This window comes from Festucalex cinctus, chromosome 12 (genome assembly GCF_051991245.1).
Source record: "Festucalex cinctus isolate MCC-2025b chromosome 12, RoL_Fcin_1.0, whole genome shotgun sequence".
NCBI classification, from domain to species: Eukaryota; Metazoa; Chordata; class Actinopteri; order Syngnathiformes; family Syngnathidae; genus Festucalex; species Festucalex cinctus.
Window position 1 is genome coordinate 18,207,587 of NC_135422.1, and position 22,025 is coordinate 18,229,611.

The window sequence follows — 22,025 nt, forward strand, 5'->3', positions numbered from 1 at the left end:
TATATATATATATATATATATATACCAGTAGTTGACCCCTTTTGTTTAAAGCCACCGTTTTAGGGTCATTTTGGTCATTCCTATACTACGCCACTTCTGACAGCATTTTAATCACCTTTTCAAACGAATAACAAAGAACTTCACTTGCCATCGATCGGGCTAATTTGCCAGCATACAGAAGGTCAAATGAGCTACCATGATTGTACAACGATGATGAGGGTACATGTCGACTTCCAGTAAAAAGCTTCAGGATGTTGATGATGATGTTGACGACAAAGAAGTGATTTGTTGGTGCCACGCTTGTCTCAGGTCCCGCTGGGCTCAGTTCCAGTACGACTGCCAGCCCTGGCATCAGAGCTCCAGCGGCTGCAAGCAGGACAACCAGGCAGCGTGTCTGCTGGCATACACCGGCCTCATCGGTAAGACAGACACATGACCGCAAAGTGTTTGGACGGATGGAGTGATGATTTAACCAGGCGGGATTGCCACTCATGACAGCATATTCACTGACAATGAGCAGCGTATGCACAATTGAAAGCATGCTGGCACACTTTGCACAACAGGAGGTCATGAGAATTCTTCAAATGCCAACACAGGCTTGTCAGTCCAGTTTGAACCACCTAACCCCCGACTTGAAGACCTTATTTGAACACCTAACCCTTGTCTGAAGCCTCAACCCTGACTTGGCCAGCATGTTTACAAGCACACCACGATTGTCTTCAAAAAGTCTGAAAACGTTTGGAGGCCCTTTCGATTTTATTGGCTATTCCGACGCCACTTTGTTATTTTATAGTGCCACTCTCTATATATGTATATATACCAGGGCTACCCAAATACGAATCTTAAAAGCCCACAGAGATTTTTTATTTTTTTTTCAGTCACGGGTCTATTTATTGAGGTTGGCTGGGCCAAAAGTCAAAACAAAATGATCCTTTCCTTTCAAAACAACAAGACAAAAAGATAAATAGTTGAATAAAACACAACATGACCCAAAGCAACTATATCAGGAAGAGGTTAAGAACAAGAAAAGGAACGACTTGGAATGTGTGCTAGTACGCTTGTGTGGAGGTGAAAAGATGAACCAAATATGGATTGGTCTGTGAAACAAATAATAACAATCATCAGATGGCATTTGTCAAGATTGCTGTTAAGCTAGCAACAATCACATAGCTAACGCTTCCTTTATTATTAGTAGTTGTGAGTGTTTTTGGCCACCACTTCCCGTAAAGTAAGTAGATCAGTGGTGTCAAACATACGGCCCGCGGGCCGGATCAGGCCCGCATAGGGGTTTAATCCGGCCCGCAAGACTTTGTAAAGTTAAAAAAAAAAAATTGTAATGTCGGACCAATTAATCAACCAGCCACAATCAAATATATAAATTTGTAATTTCACAAGCAGTTCTCAGATGAGTAACGGAACTAGTACACGGAATCGCTGTGGAAGTCATTATTTTCCACACAACTTAAAGTTATGGTTTGTTTTAAAAAAAAAAAAAAAAAAAAAAAAAAAAAAAGGTTTTTTTTTTTTTAATCATAGACCAACATAAACCTGTTAAATACGACACAAAATTCAATTTCTGGTAACACCAATACATATGACAGGGATTAAAGTCCTTATAACTTCATTAACTGTGCCACACAATGCATTCTGGGAACTATATATATGCAAAACAGGTCGATTTAACACGTCCGGAACCCATACAGACAAAGTGTTGCCGCGTTTCTTTTGCATTTGCGTTATTTTTTTAAACAATAGATTACAGTTGAGCTCCATAATTTAGGTCTTAAAAAAAAATCTGCGTATAATTGACGGCAATTGTTTTTAAGTTATATACCATTATTTTACCAAGTCGGCCCGCTTAGTAATATATTTTCATCCATGCGGCCCCTGAGCTAATATGAGTTTGACACCCCTGAAGTAGATGATTAAGCAATCCTTAAACGCTTAATAACAGTCACTAATTAACATCAAGTAAAACAAAACACTCCGACAATGCACTTTGGTGCAACAGCTAATGGCTAATGCTAACGAATAACAGTTAGCTGGAAATGTTTGGCGGAGACGTGATCCAATCAGAACTTGTTTTGAAGACATTTGCTTCATCCTTCTGAAATCCTCCATCCATCCATCCATCTTCTTCCGCTTATCCGGGGTCGGGTCGCGGGGGCAGCAGCTTCAGGAGGGAAACCCAGACTTCCCTCTCCCCAGCCACTTCAACCAGCTCCTCCGGCGGGATCCCAAGGCGTTCCCAGGCCAGCCGAGAGACATAGTCTCTCCAGCGTGTCCTGGGTCGTCCCCGGGGCCTCCCGCCAGTGGGACATGCCCGAAACACCTCCCCAGGGAGGCGTCCAGGAGGCATCCGAACCAGATGCCCGAGCCACCTCAGCTGGCTCCTCTCAACGCGGAGGAGCAGCGGCTCGACTGAGTCCCTCCCGGATGACCGAGCTTCTCACCCTATCTCTAAGGGAGAGCCCGGACACCCTGCGGAGGAAACTCATTTCGGCCGCTTGTATCCGGGATCTCGTTCTTTCGGTCACGACCCACAGCTCGTGACCATAGGTGAGGGTCGGAACGTAGATCGACCGGTAAATCGAGAGCTTTGCCTTTTGGCTCAGCTCTTTCTTCACCACGACGGACCGATACAGCGTCCGCATCACTGCAGACGCTGCACCGATCCGCCTGTCGATCTCCCGCTCCATCCTACCCTCACTCGTGAACAAGACCCCAAGATACTTGAACTCCTCCACTTGGGGCAGGATCTCGTCCCCGACCTGAAGACGACACTCCACCCTTTTCCGACTGTGGACCATGGTCTCGGATTTGGAGGTGCTGATCCTCATCCCAGCCGCTTCACACTCGGCTGCGAACCGCTCCAGTGAGAGCTGGAGGCCCCGGCCTGATGAAGCCAACAGCAGCACATCATCTGCAAAGAGCAGAGATGCAATGCTGAGGCCACCAAACCGGAACCCCTCCACGCCTCGGCTGCGCCTAGAAATTCTGTCCATAAAAGTTATGAACAGAATCGGTGACAAAGGGCAACCTTGGCGGAGTCCAACCCTCACCGGAAACGAATCCGACTTACTGCCGGACCAAACTCTGGCAACGGTCGTACAGGGACCGAACAGCCCGTATCAAGGGGCCCGGCACCCCGTACTCCCGAAGCACCCCCCACAGAACTCCCCGAGGGACACGGTCGAACGCCTTCTCCAAATCCACAAAACACATGTGGACTGGTTGAGCGAACTCCCACGCACCCTCGAGGATCCTGCGGAGGGTGTAGAGCTGGTCCACTGTTCCACGGCCAGGACGAAAACCACACTGCTCCTCCTGAATCCGAGATTCGACCTCCCGACGGACCCTCCTCTCCAGCACCCCTGAATAGACCTTACCAGGGAGGCTGAGGAGTGTGATCCCTCTGTAGTTGGAACACACCCTCCGGTCCCCCTTCTTAAAAAGGGGGACCACCACCCCGGTTCGCCAATCCAGAGGCACTGTCCCCGATGTCCACGCGATGTTGCAGAGGCGTGTCAACCACGACAGCCCCACAACATCCAGAGTCTTTAGGAACTCCGGGCGGATCTCATCCACCCCCGGGGCCCTGCCACCGAGGAGCTTTCCAACCACCTCAGTGACTTCGACCCCAGAGATAGGAGAGCCCACCCCAGAGTCCCCAGACTCTGCTTCCTCAAAGGAAGACGTGTTGGTGGAATTGAGGAGGTCTTCGAAGTATTCCCTCCACCGCTTCACGACGTCCCGAGTCGAGGTCAGCAGCACCCCATCGCCACTATACACAGTGTTAATGGTGCACTGCTTTCCTCTCCTGAGACGCCGGATGGTGTACCAGAATTTCCTCGAAGCCGTCCGGAAGTCGTTTTCCATGGCCTCACCGAACTCCTCCCATGTCCGAGTTTTTGCCTCAGCAACCGCCGAAGCCGCGTTCCGCTTGGCCATCCGGTACCCGTCAGCTGCCTCCGGAGTCCGACAGGCCAAAAAGGCCCGATAGGACTCCTTCTTCAGCTTGACGGCATCCCTTACCGCTGGTGTCCACCAGCGGGTTCGAGGATTGCCGCCACGACAGGCACCGACCACCTTACGGCCACAGCTCCGATCGGCCGCCTCAACAATGGAGGCGCGGAACATGGCCCATTCGGACTCAATGTCCCCCGCCTCCCCCGAGACAAGGGAGAAGCTCTGCCGGAGGTGGGCATTGAAACTCTTTCTGACAGGGGATTCCGCCAGACGTTCCCAGCAAACCCTCACAATACGTTTGGGTCTGCCAGGTCATCGAACTGCGGCCTAGGGTGTCCTGGTGCCAAGTGCACATATGGACACCCTTATGCCTGAACATGGTGTTCGTTATGGACAAACCATGACGAGCACAGAAGTCCAATAACAGAACACCGCTCGGGTTCCGATCAGGGGGGCCGTTCCTCCCAATCACGCCCCTCCAGGTCTCACTGTCATTCCCCACGTGAGCGTTGAAGTCCCCCAGCAGAACGAGGGAGTCCCCAGAGGGAGCACTCTCCAGCACACCCTCCAAGGACTCCAAAAAGGGTGGGTACTCTGAGCTGCTGTTTGGTGCATATGCACAAACAACAGTCAGGACCCGTCCCCCCACCCGAAGGCGGAGGGAGGCTACCCTCTCGTCCACCGGGGTAAACCCCAACGTACAGGCGCCGAGCCGGGGGGCAATAAGTATGCCCACACCTGCTCTGCGCCTCACACCGTGGGCAACTCCAGAGTGGAAGAGAGTCCAACCCCTCTCAAGAGGACTGGTACCAGAGCCCAAGCTGTGTGTGGAGGCGAGTCCGACTATGTCTAGTCGGAACTTCTCGGCCTCACACACCAGCTCGGGCTCCTTCCCTGCCAGAGAGGTGACATTCCATGTCCCAAGAGCCAGCTTCTGTAGCCGGGGGTCGGTCCGCCAAGGTCTCCTCCCTTGGCTGCCACCCAGCCTGCACTGCACCCGACCCCTTTGGCCCCTCCCACCGGTGGTGAGCCCGTGGGAAGGGGGACCCACGTTGCCTCTTCGGGCTGTGCCCGGCCGGGCCCCATGGGTACAGGCCCGGCCGCCAGGCGCTCGCCAGCGAGCCCCGCCTCCAGGCCTGGCTCCAGAGGGGGGCCCCGGTGACCCACGTCCGGGCGAGGGAAACGTGTATCCAAAGTTTGTTTTCTTCATAAGGAGTCTTCTGAGCCGTGCTTAGTCTTCTGAAATCCTCTCGCAGTTAAATCATTACAAATACGACTTTTATCAATTATTTAGCGTACATCAATTTGCGGGTGCGGTGGCTTTGATAACCCTCCTCACTGTTTGCGCTTTGGCATTCAGCGATTGTTTTATGTACCACTAGAGGGAGTCATACTTGACCACACTTTAAAGGCAGGGTCTGTCGTTTTCATTCAGGAAAATGCATTTTTTAAATACAGGATGTACACACTTTAACTCTTTCTCAGTCTACACATCTGGGCTTATGTTAATGTTTGGTGGTGATTTTTTCGTAGACCCCCACCCCCAGCATGTATTTTGCCATTTTGTGTTTGTTTTTTAAACAGCGGGACGTTTCTCTCGACAGACAGTGTTTATACCCCTCCAGCCAATCACAGAGTGGGGGGTGGAGGGGGGGCGTGTCGCAAACGGGGCCGTTCGAATTTGTCGGCTTCGTGACGTCGCGCCCGCGGCAACTTGACAGCACGCACGCATGGATTTTTTTTCCACTCATTCACTCACTCACACAAGCTTACATGTGTGAGTGAGTGAGTGAGTGAGTGAGTGAGTGAGTGAGTGAGTGAGTGAGTGAGTGGGAAAAAAAATCATTGCGTGCTGTCGTTGCCGCGGGGGTGACGTCACGAAGCCGACAAATTCGAATGGCCCCGTTTGCGACGACAACCCCCAACCCCCGCCACCCCCATCTCTGCGATTGGCTGGAGGGGTATAAACACTGTCTGTCCAGAGAAACATCCCGCTGTTTACAAAACAAACACAAAATGGCAAAATACAGGCTGGGGGGGTGGGGGTTTACGAAAAAATCACCACCAATCATTAACATAAGCCCAGATGTGTAGACCGAGAAATAGTTAAAAGAAAGAGCCTTTACGAACTAATCAAAATGACCGTAATGAAAGTGATGGCAACATTTAAATATGACGGAGATTTCGTCAGCTAAAACTTGACGAACACCAAAACAATTTAGATAACATAATTATGACTACAGGCACATTTTAGTCAAAAGACTTTAACTAAAACTAAATCCACATTTTCTATTAAAGGTAACACTGCTTATGGTCACTTTTTATTTTTTTCTGCCGGACGAAAGTTATTCCATGATACAAATGAACACAAAAATTCCTAAATGCTGAAGGCACCTCAATTATAACAATATCACAACATTTCAGCTTCCAAAAATGTTTCGATAGATACAGTGCACGTACGCAAATTCCGTCTTGACTTTCCAATCACTTTGTGCTCAAAGCGCCGTGTAGGAGAATAAAAGCGAGTCGTCGTCGTCGTCTTCTTGACTTATCAAAGCGTTATTATCCCAGCTCGAGCAAGCGGAAGCTTTCCGTGCACGTAACGAAAGAGAGAGAAGCGTTGGCATCGATTTGCTAACGCCGTCAAATAAAAAGACAGACCCGGATCAAAGAACGCCGAGTCAGTAAAACACACCCAGGCGGGAGATCATGTCGGGAATAATGAGCCGTCACCGAGGATCACTAGCTTATTATGTTTTCATAATAGTCCACTTCATCCTTTCATATTTCAAACGTGTGTGATGTGTTCTCCCCCCTCTCCTCCTCCCCCCCGCCAGGCAGCACAATTACCCCCAACTACCTTGACAACTCCACCTCCAACGTGGGACCTTGGTGCTCCTGCACTACCGCCGGCCACCAGCGGGAGCAGTGTGCCAGCTTCCTGGCCTTCTTCCACGACAACATCTGCCTCAGTGAGTCCAAAACGAAACCTACTCCAACCCTCCCACCTCACGAGCACTCATATGCCAAACGTAACCAAAAATTACCCATAAGCTTAAAACTCAACGTTAAAGGATGACACAAAACCGCTGAGCAATAATCCAACATTAAAGGGATATTTGACTCATTGAGCCATTTTCAGTAGGGCTGGGAATCTTTGACTGTCTCACGATTCGATTACGATTTTTGGGTCTACGATTCGATTCAGAATCAATTTTCGATTCTCGATTCAAAATTATTTGATTGACAAATGATTTCTGCTTCAATTTACAGATATGCACAACATTATCATGATGTACTCCAGTCTGCTGTGGAAGACAAAATGACAAATAGAGACATTAAAGTGTCTTTGTTTTGTTTAAACATTTATAAATTTTGTATTTTAAGTCACTTTTTCCACAAAAACAGCATGTGGGCTACAACTGCCTTTTCCCCTTCTTCTTTATTTGTAATTTAAATAAAATCGATTTTTGGATATTAAATATCGATTCGATTCGATTAATAAATGAGAATCTCGATTCTTTTATGAATCGATTTTTTGGCACACCCCTAATTTTCAGCAGTAAAAAGTTTTGTCAAAAATTAATGTGGTAACTTCATTGTTTTTCATGTACAATGAGTACCTTTAATAAGTAATTTTTCTATTTCCTGACGATTGATGATGACATCACCCGTGCTGAGGAAGTACGCAACGGCCAATCATGGCTCACTGGCTTACTGACCAAACCCAGAAAACAGGTGAGCCATGATTGGCTGATGTCATCATCAATCGACAGGAAGTAGAAAAATTACTTATTAAAGGTATTAATTGTACATGAAAAACAACAAAGTTATCAATTCTGGACAAAATATTAACTATTCACTGCTGAAAATTGTTCAGTGAGTCAAGTATCCCTTTAAGTGCAAGAAGTTTTTTTTGTTAACGTTTTAATAAAAATCATCTCCCTCACAATTTAATTAATCCACAAGGTCTTTCGTGTTTTTTTTTGTTTGTTTTTTTAATTTGTTTTAAATGATTTTTAATTTATTTTTTATTATACTCCTTGTATTTTAGTATTTTGTTGACTGTTTTTTTTTTTAAATTGTTATAGTTATATATTGTTATTAGGGATGTAACGATAGCCAAACAAACATAAACGACATAACTCGATCTTGGCACTGAATGTTTTGCTTTTAATGGACGTCTGAAGTCGTTGGCAATTGATGCATGAACAAAACAATTCTGCCCTGCAAGCAAGTTTCCCTTAGCAACATGAAACCTGGTAAATAAATAAATACTAGTATCGGCCACTGTCGCAAGTACCAATAGCTTGAAATAAGGACTCGCCCATCCCTAGTTTTGATTGTAATGGACAGCTGAAGTCGTCGTTGTCATTTTATTTGAATTAAATAAATGAAAGATAGAACCCGCACACATTCCTACTTGTAATGACATTTTTCGTCTGTGAAGTTACACATAAAATTTGACCCCAAGTAGCCTTTTTTTTTATTATCATTATGATGATGATGTAAGTGGTGAGAGGACGAGCAGCAATTAGGCACTTTTGCAGCCATTATTCATCTTTTGCCGCAGCCGACTTAACGAGCACTTAATGGCTTTTTCAGCGAATCCTTCACAAAATGGCCCATTCGTCATTCATTTACCTGTAGACTGCGACATGGTGGTCATGCTTGGAAATGGCATTTTAAAAACAATGCCACAATGTGAAAAGAACATTTGCTGCTAATTGTCAATTAGGTGCAGAGACACAGTTTGCCATTAAGCAAGGCAGGCAATTGCTTGGGGCCCCTTAGCCAGCAGGGGCCCCCAGAGGGCCAACAGGTTTGACACAAACTGCATATCCTTCACATTAGCAGTGCAGTACAATTGACTGTCTCAAATTCCCTGAGTCAGCTGGGTTTTTTGTTTGTTTGTTTTAAAAAGACCAAAAAAGTATAGTAAGGTGTTTTTTTTTAAACTGCGTTTTTTTTCTTTCTTAAATGACCATGTATAGTACTTTTTTTTTTCCCGACGACCATGTATAGTAAGGCTTAAAAAAAAAAAAAAAGAAAGAAAGAAAACGACCATGTACAGTAAGGCTTAAAAAAATAAATAAAATAAAATTATTTAAAACAAAACAAAACAAAAGAAAACAACCAGGTCTGGACTCTATGCTCAAATAGCCGTGACGTATTTCCGGGAGAATTTATGAGCGCATCGCCCTTTCCGGTCGTGGCGATTGCCATTTTCCTTCAGAGAACCTCACCAGTTGTTAGTGTTTTGGAGTATATTTTCGTAATTTTTTCTTATGAGTGTGGTTGCGTGCATCTGTCAAGGCATCGAAGAAGAGGCGAGACGACAGTACATCGAGCAATCATTGCTGTGTGCGCAGATAGACAGGTTTAACTCTGCCTTGTTTTCTCCCCTCTTATGCTAACGCTAACCACCGGAGACACTTTGTGATAACTTGTTAACGTCTGCAGGGATAACTATTCGATCGCACAAGGGCGCCGTTTGTTAACAGTAGAACCAGAGCTGTATTTTGGAAGTTTGCCTGCTATTGGTTCAGAGCATTCAAGGGCCAATAGGATATCTTAGATCGGCATGCAGTGAACATGTCACATACCAGTGAATGTCATGCACCAGCAAGGCACAAGATGCTGCATTCAAAATCCTATGGTAGTGTTGGAATTAATGGTATCGGCATGTTACTTTTGAGTATTCACCGATACCGATACCACTGTTTTAATGCAGTATCGGTACCTCTGCCGATACCAGTATCGGTATCGGAACAACACTACTTTAAAAAAAAAAAAAAAAGACCATGTATAGGAATGCTATATACTATACATGGTCCTTTTTTTTAAAGGACCATGTATAGTATTTTTTTTTTTAAACGACCATATATAGTAATTTTTTTTTTTTTTTTTAAGCAACCATGTAAAACGACCATTTATAGTAAGGCTTTTAAAAAACGACCATGTATAGTAAGGTTTTTTTTTTTTTTAAAGGACCATGTATAGTCAGTTTTTTTTTTGTTTTTTTTTAAGCAACCATGTATAGTAAGGTGTTTTTTTTTAAGGACCGTGTACAGTTAGCTTTTTATTTATTTATTTTTTAAAGACCATGTAAAGTAAGGCGTTTTATTTTTTATTTTTTCTAAATGACCATGTATAGTAATGTTTTTTGTTTTTTTTAAACGACTATGTATAGTAAGGCTAAAAAAAAAACAAAAAAAAAATGACCATGTATAGGAAGGCATTTTATTTTAAAAGGACCATGTATAGTAAGTTTTTTTTGTTTTGTTTTTTTTCTAACGACCATGTATGGTAAGGCTTTTTTTTTTTAAAAACGACCATGCATAGTAAGGTGGGGTTTTTTGATTGTTAGTTTTATAGTAAGGCTTTTAAAAAAATTACCATATATATAGTAAGGCGTTGTTTTTTTTAAACCACCTTTTCTTTTTTTCTTTTTTTTTTTTTAAAGACCATGTAAAGTAGGGCGTTTTTTTTGTTTGTTTGTTTTTTCTAAATGACCATGTTTAGTAATGTTTAACGCCTTACTTTACATGGTCTTAATAAAAAAAATTAAAAAAATAAAAGGTGGTTTTAAAAAAAAACACCTTACAATACATGTTAATTTTTTTTAAAGCCTTACTATAAAACTAACAACAACAAAAAAAACGCCTTACTATGCATGGTCGTTTTTTTTTAAAAAAGCCTTACTATACATGGTCGTTAGAAAGAAAAAAAAACAAAACTCACTATACATGGTCCTTTTAAAATAAAATCATTCCTATACATGGTCGTTTTTTTTTTGTTTTTTTTTAAGCCTTACTATACATAGTCGTTTAAAAAAAAAAAAACATTACTATACATGGTCATTTAGAAAAAAAAACGCCTTACTTTACATGGTCTTTTAAAAAAAAAATAAAATAAAAAAAACTAACTGTACACGGTCCTTAGAAAAAACGAGGAAGGCATTTTTTTTTTTTAAAAGGACCATGTATATTAAGTTTTTTTTTTCTTTCTAACGACCATGTATAGTAAGGCTTTTTTTTAAAAACGACCATGCATAGTAAGGCGTTTTTTTTGTTTGTTTGTTAGTTTTATAGTAAGGCTTTTAAAAAAAATGACCATGTATAGTCAGGCGTTTTTTGTTTTTTTTAAAGGACCATGTATAGTAAGTTTTTTTTTTTTTTTTTTTTTAAAGGACCATGTATAGTGATTTTTTTTTAAGCAAACCTGTGTAGTAAGGTGTTTTCTTTTTTTTAAAGGACCATGTGTAGGAAGGTGGTTTTTTTTTGTGTTTTTTTTTTTTTAAAGGACCATGTATAATTATTATTATTTTTTTTTTAAAGCGACCATGTATAGTAAGGTGTTTTTTTTTTTTAATGACCATGTATAGTAATGTTTTTTTGTTGTTTTTGTTTTGTTTTTTTAAACGACCATGCATAGTAAGGCTTTAAAAAAAACAAAAAAAAACGACCATGTATAGGAAGGCATTTTATTTTAAAAGGACCATGTATAATAAGTTTTTTTTTTTTTTTTCTAACGACCATGTATAGTAAGGCTTTTTTTTTTTAAAAAACGACCATGCATAGTAAGGCGTTATTTTTTGTTTGTTTGTTAGTTTTATAGTAAGGCTTTTAAAAAAATTACCATATATTTGTAAGGCGTTTTTTTTTTTTAAACCACCTTTTTTTTTTTTTTTTTTAAAGGACCATGTATAGTAAGGTGTTTTTTTTTTTTTTTTAAGCAACCATGTATAGTAAGGTGTTTTTTTTTAAAGACCGTGTACAGTTAGTTTTTTTTTTTTTTAAAGACCATGTAAAGTAAGGCGTTTTTTTTTTTTTCTAAATGACCATGTATAGTAATGTTTTTTTTTTTTTTTTAAACGGCTATGTAAAGTAAGGCTTAAAAAAAACGACCATGTATAGGAAGGCATTTTATTTTAAAAGGACCATGTATAGTAAGTTGTTTTTTTTTAAGCGACCCTGTGTAGTAAGGTGTTTTTTTTTTAAAGACCATGTAAAGTAAGGCGTTTTTTTGTTGTTTTTTTTTCTCTAAATGACCATGTTTAGTATTGTTTAACGCCTTACTTTACATGGTCTTTTAAAAAAAAAAAAAAAAAAAAAAGGTGGTTTAAAAAAAAAACGCCTTACTATACACTATATTACTATACATGGTAATTTTTTTAAAAGCCTTACTATAAAACTAACAAACAAACAAAAAACGCCTTACTATGCATGGTCGTTTTTTAAAAAAAAAGCTTTACTATACATGGTCGTTAGAAAAAAAAAAAAAAAAAAAAAAAAAAAAAAAACTTACGATACATGGTCCTTTTAAAAAAAATGCATTCCTATACATGGTCGTTTTTTTTTTTTTTTTTTTTTTTAAGCCTTACTATACATAGTCGTTTAAAAAAAATAACATTACTATACATGGTCATTTAGAAAAAAAAAAAAAAAACGCCTTACTTTACATGGTCTTTAAAAAAACAAAAAAACAAACTGTACACGGTCCTTAGAAAAAACGTATAGGAAGGCATTTTTTTTTTTTTAAAAGGACCATGCATAGTAAGTTTTTTTTTTTTTTCTAACGACCATGTATGGTAAGGCTTTTTTTTTTTAAAAACGACCATGCATAGTAAGGTGGGGTTTTTTGATTGTTAGTTTTATAGTAAGGCTTTTAAAAAAATTACCATATATATAGTAAGGCGTTGTTTTTTTTAAACCACCTTTTCTTTTTTTCTTTTTTTTTTTTTAAAGACCATGTAAAGTAGGGCGTTTTTTTTGTTTGTTTGTTTTTTCTAAATGACCATGTTTAGTAATGTTTAACGCCTTACTTTACATGGTCTTAATAAAAAAAATTAAAAAAATAAAAGGTGGTTTTAAAAAAAAACACCTTACAATACATGTTAATTTTTTTTAAAGCCTTACTATAAAACTAACAACAACAAAAAAAAACGCCTTACTATGCATGGTCGTTTTTTTTTAAAAAAGCCTTACTATACATGGTCGTTAGAAAGAAAAAAAAACAAAACTCACTATACATGGTCCTTTTAAAATAAAATCATTCCTATACATGGTCGTTTTTTTTTTGTTTTTTTTTAAGCCTTACTATACATAGTCGTTTAAAAAAAAAAAAAACATTACTATACATGGTCATTTAGAAAAAAAAACGCCTTACTTTACATGGTCTTTTAAAAAAAAAATAAAATAAAAAAAACTAACTGTACACGGTCCTTAGAAAAAACGAGGAAGGCATTTTTTTTTTTTAAAAGGACCATGTATATTAAGTTTTTTTTTTCTTTCTAACGACCATGTATAGTAAGGCTTTTTTTTAAAAACGACCATGCATAGTAAGGCGTTTTTTTTGTTTGTTTGTTAGTTTTATAGTAAGGCTTTTAAAAAAAATGACCATGTATAGTCAGGCGTTTTTTGTTTTTTTTAAAGGACCATGTATAGTAAGTTTTTTTTTTTTTTTTTTTTTAAAGGACCATGTATAGTGATTTTTTTTTAAGCAAACCTGTGTAGTAAGGTGTTTTCTTTTTTTTAAAGGACCATGTGTAGGAAGGTGGTTTTTTTTTGTGTTTTTTTTTTTTTAAAGGACCATGTATAATTATTATTATTTTTTTTTTAAAGCGACCATGTATAGTAAGGTGTTTTTTTTTTTTAATGACCATGTATAGTAATGTTTTTTTGTTGTTTTTGTTTTGTTTTTTTAAACGACCATGCATAGTAAGGCTTTAAAAAAAACAAAAAAAAACGACCATGTATAGGAAGGCATTTTATTTTAAAAGGACCATGTATAATAAGTTTTTTTTTTTTTTTTCTAACGACCATGTATAGTAAGGCTTTTTTTTTTAAAAAAACGACCATGCATAGTAAGGCGTTATTTTTTGTTTGTTTGTTAGTTTTATAGTAAGGCTTTTAAAAAAATTACCATATATTTGTAAGGCGTTTTTTTTTTTTAAACCACCTTTTTTTTTTTTTTTTTTAAAGGACCATGTATAGTAAGGTGTTTTTTTTTTTTTTTTAAGCAACCATGTATAGTAAGGTGTTTTTTTTTAAAGACCGTGTACAGTTAGTTTTTTTTTTTTTTAAAGACCATGTAAAGTAAGGCGTTTTTTTTTTTTTCTAAATGACCATGTATAGTAATGTTTTTTTTTTTTTTTTAAACGGCTATGTAAAGTAAGGCTTAAAAAAAACGACCATGTATAGGAAGGCATTTTATTTTAAAAGGACCATGTATAGTAAGTTGTTTTTTTTTAAGCGACCCTGTGTAGTAAGGTGTTTTTTTTTTAAAGACCATGTAAAGTAAGGCGTTTTTTTGTTGTTTTTTTTTCTCTAAATGACCATGTTTAGTATTGTTTAACGCCTTACTTTACATGGTCTTTTAAAAAAAAAAAAAAAAAAAAAAGGTGGTTTAAAAAAAAAACGCCTTACTATACACTATATTACTATACATGGTAATTTTTTTAAAAGCCTTACTATAAAACTAACAAACAAACAAAAAACGCCTTACTATGCATGGTCGTTTTTTAAAAAAAAAGCTTTACTATACATGGTCGTTAGAAAAAAAAAAAAAAAAAAAAAAAAAAAAAAACTTACGATACATGGTCCTTTTAAAAAAAATGCATTCCTATACATGGTCGTTTTTTTTTTTTTTTTTTTTTTTAAGCCTTACTATACATAGTCGTTTAAAAAAAATAACATTACTATACATGGTCATTTAGAAAAAAAAAAAAAAAAACGCCTTACTTTACATGGTCTTTAAAAAAACAAAAAAACAAACTGTACACGGTCCTTAGAAAAAACGTATAGGAAGGCATTTTTTTTTTTTTAAAAGGACCATGCATAGTAAGTTTTTTTTTTTTTTCTAACGACCATGTATTGTAAGGCTTTTTTTTTTTTTTAAAACGACCATGCATAGTAAGGCGTTTTTTGTTTGTTTTTTTTGTTAGTTTTATAGTAAGGCTTTTAAAAAAATGACCATGTATAGTCAGGCGTTTTTTGTTTTCTTTTAAACCACCTTTTTTTTTAAAAAAAAAAAAAAAAAAAAAAAAAGGACCATGTAGAGTAAGGACCATATATAGTCAGGTTTTTTTTTTTTTTTTTTTTTTAAGCAACCATGTATAGTAAGGTGTTTTTTTTTTTTAAGGACCGTGTATAGTTAGTTTTTTTTTGTTTTTTGTTTTTTTTAAAGACCATGTAAAGTAAGGCGTTTTTTTTTTTCCAAATGACCATGTATAGTAAGGCTTTTTTTTTGTTTGTTTGTTAGTTTTATAGTAAGGCTTTTAAAAAAATGACCATGTATAGTCAGGCGTTTTTTACTTATTTTTTTAAACGACTATGTATAGTAAGGCTTAAAAAAAAAAAAACGCCCATGTATAGGAAGGTTGTTTTTTTTTTTAAAGGACCATGTATAGTTAATTTTTTTTTTTTTTTCTAACGACCATGTGTAGTATGGTTTTTTTTTAAGAAATGACCATGCATAGTAAGGCGTTTTTTTTTTAAACCACCTTTTTTTTTTTTTTTTTTTTAAAAGACCATGTATAGTAATTTTTTTTTTTTTCTAACGACCATGTATAGTAAGAGGGCGGCACGGTAGTCGAGTGGTTAGCACGTCCGCTTCCCAGTTCTGAGGTCTCCGGTTCGAGTCCAGGCTCGGACCTTCCTGGGTGGAGTTTGCATGTTCTCCCCGTGCCCGCGTGGGTCTTCTCCGGGTACTCCGGTCTCCTCCCACATTCCAAAGACATGCATGGCAGGTTAATTGGGCGCTCCGAATTGTCCCTAGGTGTGCGTGTGAGTGTGGATGGTTGTTCGTCTCTGTGTGCCCTGTGATTGGTTGGCAACCAGTCCAGGGTGTCCCCCGCCTACTGCCCAGAGCCAGCTGAGATAGGCGCCAGCAGCCCCCGCGACCCTTGTGAGGAATAAGCGGTCAAGAAATGTATAGTAAGGCTTTTTTTTTGTTTGTTTGTTAGTGTTATAGTAAGGCTTTTAAAAAAATGACCATGTATAGTCAGGCGTTTTTTTTTTTTTTTAAACCACCTTTTTTTTTTTTTTTTTTTTTTTAAAGGACCATGTATAGTCAGTTTTTTTTTTAAAGACCATGTAAAGTAAGGCGTTTTTTTTGTTTTGTTTTGTTTTTCTAAATGACCATGTTTAGTAATGTTTAACGCCTAACTTTACATGGTCTTAATAAAAAAACAACAAAAAAACGACCATGTATAGGAAGGCGCTTTTTTTTTTAACGGCTATGTATAGTAAGGCTGCGATTGGCTGGCAACCAGTCCAGGGTGTACCCCACCTACTGCCCAGAGCCAGCTGAGATAGGCTACAGCACCCCCGCGACCCTTGTGAGGAATAAGCGGTCAAGGAAATGGATGGATGGATGGATGGATGGATGGATGGATGGATGGATGGATGTATAGTAAGGGATTTAAAAAAAAAAAAAACGAACATTTATAGTAAGGCGTTTTGTTTTGTTTTTTAAACCACTTTAAAGCACAAAAAAAAAAAAAAAAAAAAAAAGGACCATGTATAGTAAGTTTTTTGTTTTTTTAAGACCATGTATAGTAAGAGGTTGTTTTTTTTAAAGACCATGTAAAGTAAGGCAGTTTTTTTGTTGTTCTTTTTTTTTAAATGACCATGTATAGTAATGTTTTTTTTTTTTCTTTAAACGACTATGTATAGTAAGGCTTTAAATTAAAAAAAAAAAAAAAAAAAAGACCATGTATCGGAAGGCATTTTTTTTTTTAAAGGATTATGTATATAGTAAGGCATTTTTTTTTTTTGTTAGTTTTATAGTAAGGCTTTTAAAAAAAATGACCATGTATAGTGTGCGTTTTTTTTTTTGTTTTTTTTTAAAGACCATGTATAAGTAAGGCTTTAAAAAAAACAAAAAAACAAAAAAAAACGACCATGTATAGTAAGGTGTTTTTTTTCCTGTTTTTTTTTCTAAGACCATGTGTAGGAATGTTTTGGGTTTTTTTTTTTCTTTAAACGATCATGTATAGGAAGGCATTTTTTTTCCAAAGGTCCATGTATAGTAAGTTTTTTTTTTTTTTTAAGACCATGTGTAGTTATGTTTTTTTTTTTTTTTAACGACCATGTATAATAAGTTTTTTTTGTTTGTTTGTTTTTCTTAAATGACCATGTATAGTACATTTTTTTTCCAACGACCATGTATAGTCAGGCTTTAAAAAAAAACAAAAACAAAAAACGACCATGTATAGGAAGGCGTTTTTTTTGTTGTTGTTGTTTTTTTAAGGACCATGTATAGTAAGTTTTTTTTTTTTTTTTTTTTTTAAAGCAACCATGTAAAACGACCATTTATAGTAAGGCTTTAAAAAAAAAAAAAAAAAAAAAGACCATGTATAGTAATGTTTTCTTTTTTTTAAACGACCATGTATACTAAGTTTTTTTTAGTTTTTTTTAAGACCATGTAAAGTAAGGCGTTTTTTTTGTTTTGTTTTGTTTTTCTAAATGACCATGTTTAGTAATGTTTAATGCCTAACTTTACATGGTCTTAATAAAAAAACAACAAAAAAACGACCATGTATAGGAAGGCGCTTTTTTTTTTAACGGCTATGTATAGTAAGGCTGCGATTGGCTGGCAACCAGTCCAGGGTGTACCCCACCTACTGCCCAGAGCCAGCTGAGATAGGCTACAGCACCCCCGCGACCCTTGTGAGGAATAAGCGGTCAAGGAAATGGATGGATGGATGGATGGATGGATGGATGGATGGATGGATGGATGGATGGATGTATAGTAAGGGATTTAAAAAAAAAAAAACGAACATTTATAGTAAGGCGTTTTGTTTTGTTTTTTAAACCACTTTAAAAAAAAAACAAAACAAAAAAAAAAGGACCATGTATAGTAAGTTTTTTGTTTTTTTAAGACCATGTATAGTAAGAGGTTGTTTTTTTTTAAAGACCATGTAAAGTAAGGCAGTTTTTTTGTTGTTCATTTTTTTTAAATGACCATGTATAGTAATGTTTTTTTTTTTTTTCTTTTAAACGATCATGTATAGGAAGGCATTTTTTTTTCAAAGGACCATGTATAGTAAGTTTTTTTTTTTTTTTAAGACCATGTGTAGTTATGTTTTTTTTTTGTTTTTTTTTTACGACCATGTATAGTAAGGCTTTAAAAAAAAAAGACCATATATAGTTAGGTGTTTTTTTTTTCTTCTTTTTTTAATGGCCATGTATAGTGATGGTTTAAAAAAAAAAAAAAGACCATGTATAGTAATGTTTTCTTTTTTTTAAACGACCATGTATACTAAGTTTTTTTTAGTTTTTTTTAAGACCATGTAAAGTAAGGCGTTTTTTTTGTTTTGTTTTGTTTTTCTAAATGACCATGTTTAGTAATGTTTAATGCCTAACTTTACATGGTCTTAATAAAAAAACAACAAAAAAACGACCATGTATAGGAAGGCGCTTTTTTTTTTAACGGCTATGTATAGTAAGGCTGCGATTGGCTGGCAACCAGTCCAGGGTGTACCCCACCTACTGCCCAGAGCCAGCTGAGATAGGCTACAGCACCCCCGCGACCCTTGTGAGGAATAAGCGGTCAAGGAAATGGATGGATGGATGGATGGATGGATGGATGGATGTATAGTAAGGGATTTAAAAAAAAAAAAACGAACATTTATAGTAAGGCGTTTTGTTTTGTTTTTTAAACCACTTTAAAAAAAAAAAAAAACAAAAAAAAAAGGACCATGTATAGTAAGTTTTTTGTTTTTTTAAGACCATGTATAGTAAGAGGTTGTTTTTTTTAAAGACCATGTAAAGTAAGGCAGTTTTTTTGTTGTTCATTTTTTTTAAATGACCATGTATAGTAATGTTTTTTTTTTTTTTTCTTTAAACGACTATGTATAGTAAGGCTTTAAATTAAAAAAAAAAAAAAAAAAAAAAAGACCATGTACCGGAAGGCATTTTTTTTTTAAAGGATTATGTATATAGTAAGGCATTTTTTTTTTTTGTTAGTTTTATAGTAAGGCTTTTAAAAAAAATGACCATGTATAGTGCGCGTTTTTTTTTTGTTTTTTTTTTAAAGACCATGTATAAGTAAGGCTTTTAAAAAAAAAAAAAAAAAAAAAAAAAAACGACCATGTATAGTAAGGTGTTTTTTTTCCTGTTTTTTTTTCTAAGACCATGTGTAGGAATGTTTTTGGGTTTTTTTTTCTTTAAACGATCATGTATAGGAAGGCATTTTTTTTCCAAAGGACCATGTATAGTAAGTTTTTTGTTTTTTTTAAGACCATGTGTAGTTATGTTTTTTTTTTTTTTTAACAACCATGTATAATAAGTTTTTTTTGTTTGTTTGTTTTTCTTAAATGACCATGTATAGTACATTTTTTTTCCAACGACCATGTATAGTCAGGCTTTAAAAAAAAAAAAAAAAAAAAAACGACCATGTATAGGAAGGCGTTTTTTTTGTTGTTGTTGTTTTTTTAAGGACCATGTATAGTAAGTTTTTTTTTTTTTTTTTTTTTTAAAGCAACCATGTAAAACGACCATTTATAGTAAGGCTTTAAAAAAAAAAAAAAAACACCATGTATAGTAAGGTGTTTTTTTCTGTTTTTTTTTCTAAGACCATGTATCGGAAGGCATTTTTTTTTTTTAAAGGATTATGTATATAGTAAGGCATTTTTTTTTGTTTGTTAGTTTTATAGTAAGGCTTTTAAAAAAAAATGGCCATGTATAGTGCGCGTTTTTTTTTTTGTTTTTTTTTTAAAGACCATGTATAAGTAAGGCTTTAAAAAAAAAAAACAAAACAAAAAACGACCATGTATAGTAAGGTGTTTTTTTCTGTTTTTTTTTTCTAAGACCATGTGTAGGAATGTTTTGGGGGGGTTTTTTCTTTTAAACGATCATGTATAGGAAGGCATTTTTTTTTTCAAAGGACCATGTATAGTAAGTTTTTTTTTTTTTAAGACCATGTGTAGTTATGTTTTTGTTTTTTTTTACGACCATGTACAATAAGTTTTTTTTGTTTGTTTGTTGGCGGCACGGTAGTCGAGTGGTTAGCACGTCCGCTTCCCAGTTCTGAGGTCTCCGGTTCGAGTCCAGGCTCGGACCTTCCTGGGTGGAGTTTGCATGTTCTCCCCGTGCCCGCGTGGGTCTTCTCCGGGTACTCCGGTCTCCTCCCACATTCCAAAGACATGCATGGCAGGTTAATTGGGCGCTCCGAATTGTCCCTAGGTGTGCGTGTGAGTGTGGATGGTTGTTCGTCTCTGTGTGCCCTGTGATTGGTTGGCAACCAGTCCAGGGTGTCCCCCGCCTACTGCCCAGAGCCAGCTGAGATAGGCGCCAGCAGCCCCCGCGACCCTTGTGAGGAATAAGCGGTCAAGAAATGTATAGTAAGGCTTTTTTTTTGTTTGTTTGTTAGTTTTATAGTAAGGCTTTTAAAAAAATGACCATGTATAGTCAGGCGTTTTTTTTTTTTTTTTTAAACCACCTTTTTTTTTTTTTTTTTTTTTTAAAAGGACCATGTATAGTCAGTTTTTTTTTTAAAGACCATGTAAAGTAAGGCGTTTTTTTTGTTTTGTTTTGTTTTTCTAAATGACCATGTTTAGTAATGTTTAACGCCTAACTTTACATGGTCTTAATAAAAAAACAACAAAAAAACGACCATGTATAGGAAGGCGCTTTTTTTTTTAACGGCTATGTATAGTAAGGCTGCGATTGGCTGGCAACCAGTCCAGGGTGTACCCCACCTACTGCCCAGAGCCAGCTGAGATAGGCTACAGCACCCCCGCGACCCTTGTGAGGAATAAGCGGTCAAGGAAATGGATGGATGGATGGATGGATGGATGGATGGATGGATGGATGGATGGATGTATAGTAAGGGATTTAAAAAAAAAAAAAAACGAACATTTATAGTAAGGCGTTTTGTTTTGTTTTTTAAACCACTTTAAAGCACAAAAAAAAAAAAAAAAAAAAAAGGACCATGTATAGTAAGTTTTTTGTTTTTTTAAGACCATGTATAGTAAGAGGTTGTTTTTTTTAAAGACCATGTAAAGTAAGGCAGTTTTTTTGTTGTTCTTTTTTTTTAAATGACCATGTATAGTAATGTTTTTTTTTTTTCTTTAAACGACTATGTATAGTAAGGCTTTAAATTAAAAAAAAAAAAAAAAAAAGACCATGTATCGGAAGGCATTTTTTTTTTTAAAGGATTATGTATATAGTAAGGCATTTTTTTTTTTTGTTAGTTTTATAGTAAGGCTTTTAAAAAAAATGACCATGTATAGTGTGCGTTTTTTTTTTTTTTTTTTTTTTAAAGACCATGTATAAGTAAGGCTTTAAAAAAAACAAAAAAACAAAAAAAAACGACCATGTATAGTAAGGTGTTTTTTTTCCTGTTTTTTTTTCTAAGACCATGTGTAGGAATGTTTTGGGGGTTTTTTTTTCTTTAAACGATCATGTATAGGAAGGCATTTTTTTTTCCAAAGGTCCATGTATAGTAAGTTTTTTTTTTTTTTTAAGACCATGTGTAGTTATGTTTTTTTTTTTTTTTAACGACCATGTATAATAAGTTTTTTTTGTTTGTTTGTTTTTCTTAAATGACCATGTATAGTACATTTTTTTTTCCAACGACCATGTATAGTCAGGCTTTAAAAAAAAACAAAAAAAAAACGACCATGTATAGGAAGGCGGTTTTTTGTTGTTGTTGTTTTTTTAAGGACCATGTATAGTAAGTTTTTTTTTTTTTTTTTTTTAAAGCAACCATGTAAAACGACCATTTATAGTAAGGCTTTAAAAAAAAAAAAAAAAAAACACCATGTATAGTAAGGTGTTTTTTTTCTGTTTTTTTTTTTCTAAGACCATGTATCGGAAGGCTTTTTTTTTTTTTTAAAGGATTATGTATATAGTAAGGCATTTTTTTTTGTTTGTTAGTTAGTTTTATAGTAAGGCTTTTAAAAAAAATGGCCATGTATAGTGCGCGTTTTTTTTGTGTTTTTTTTAAAGACCATGTATAAGTAAGGCTTTAAAAAAAAACAAAAAAAAAACAAAACGACCATGTATAGTAAGGTGTTTTTTTTCTGTTTTTTTTTCTAAGACCAT

General features: G+C 36.4%; 1 protein-coding gene across 3 annotated transcripts in view; it reads left to right on the forward strand.

The window, feature by feature from the left end:
• The window catches only part of gfra4a (GDNF family receptor alpha 4a), a 118,410-nt gene that overhangs the window by 91,133 nt on the left and 5,252 nt on the right, over positions 1-22,025 (forward strand). For all 3 annotated transcript variants that reach the window (XM_077538779.1, XM_077538778.1, XM_077538780.1), the window contains 2 exons: positions 310-419; positions 6,807-6,941. In XM_077538779.1, coding sequence (XP_077394905.1) covers positions 310-419; positions 6,807-6,941 — 245 coding nt within the window. The remainder of the gene's footprint in view (positions 1-309; positions 420-6,806; positions 6,942-22,025) is intronic.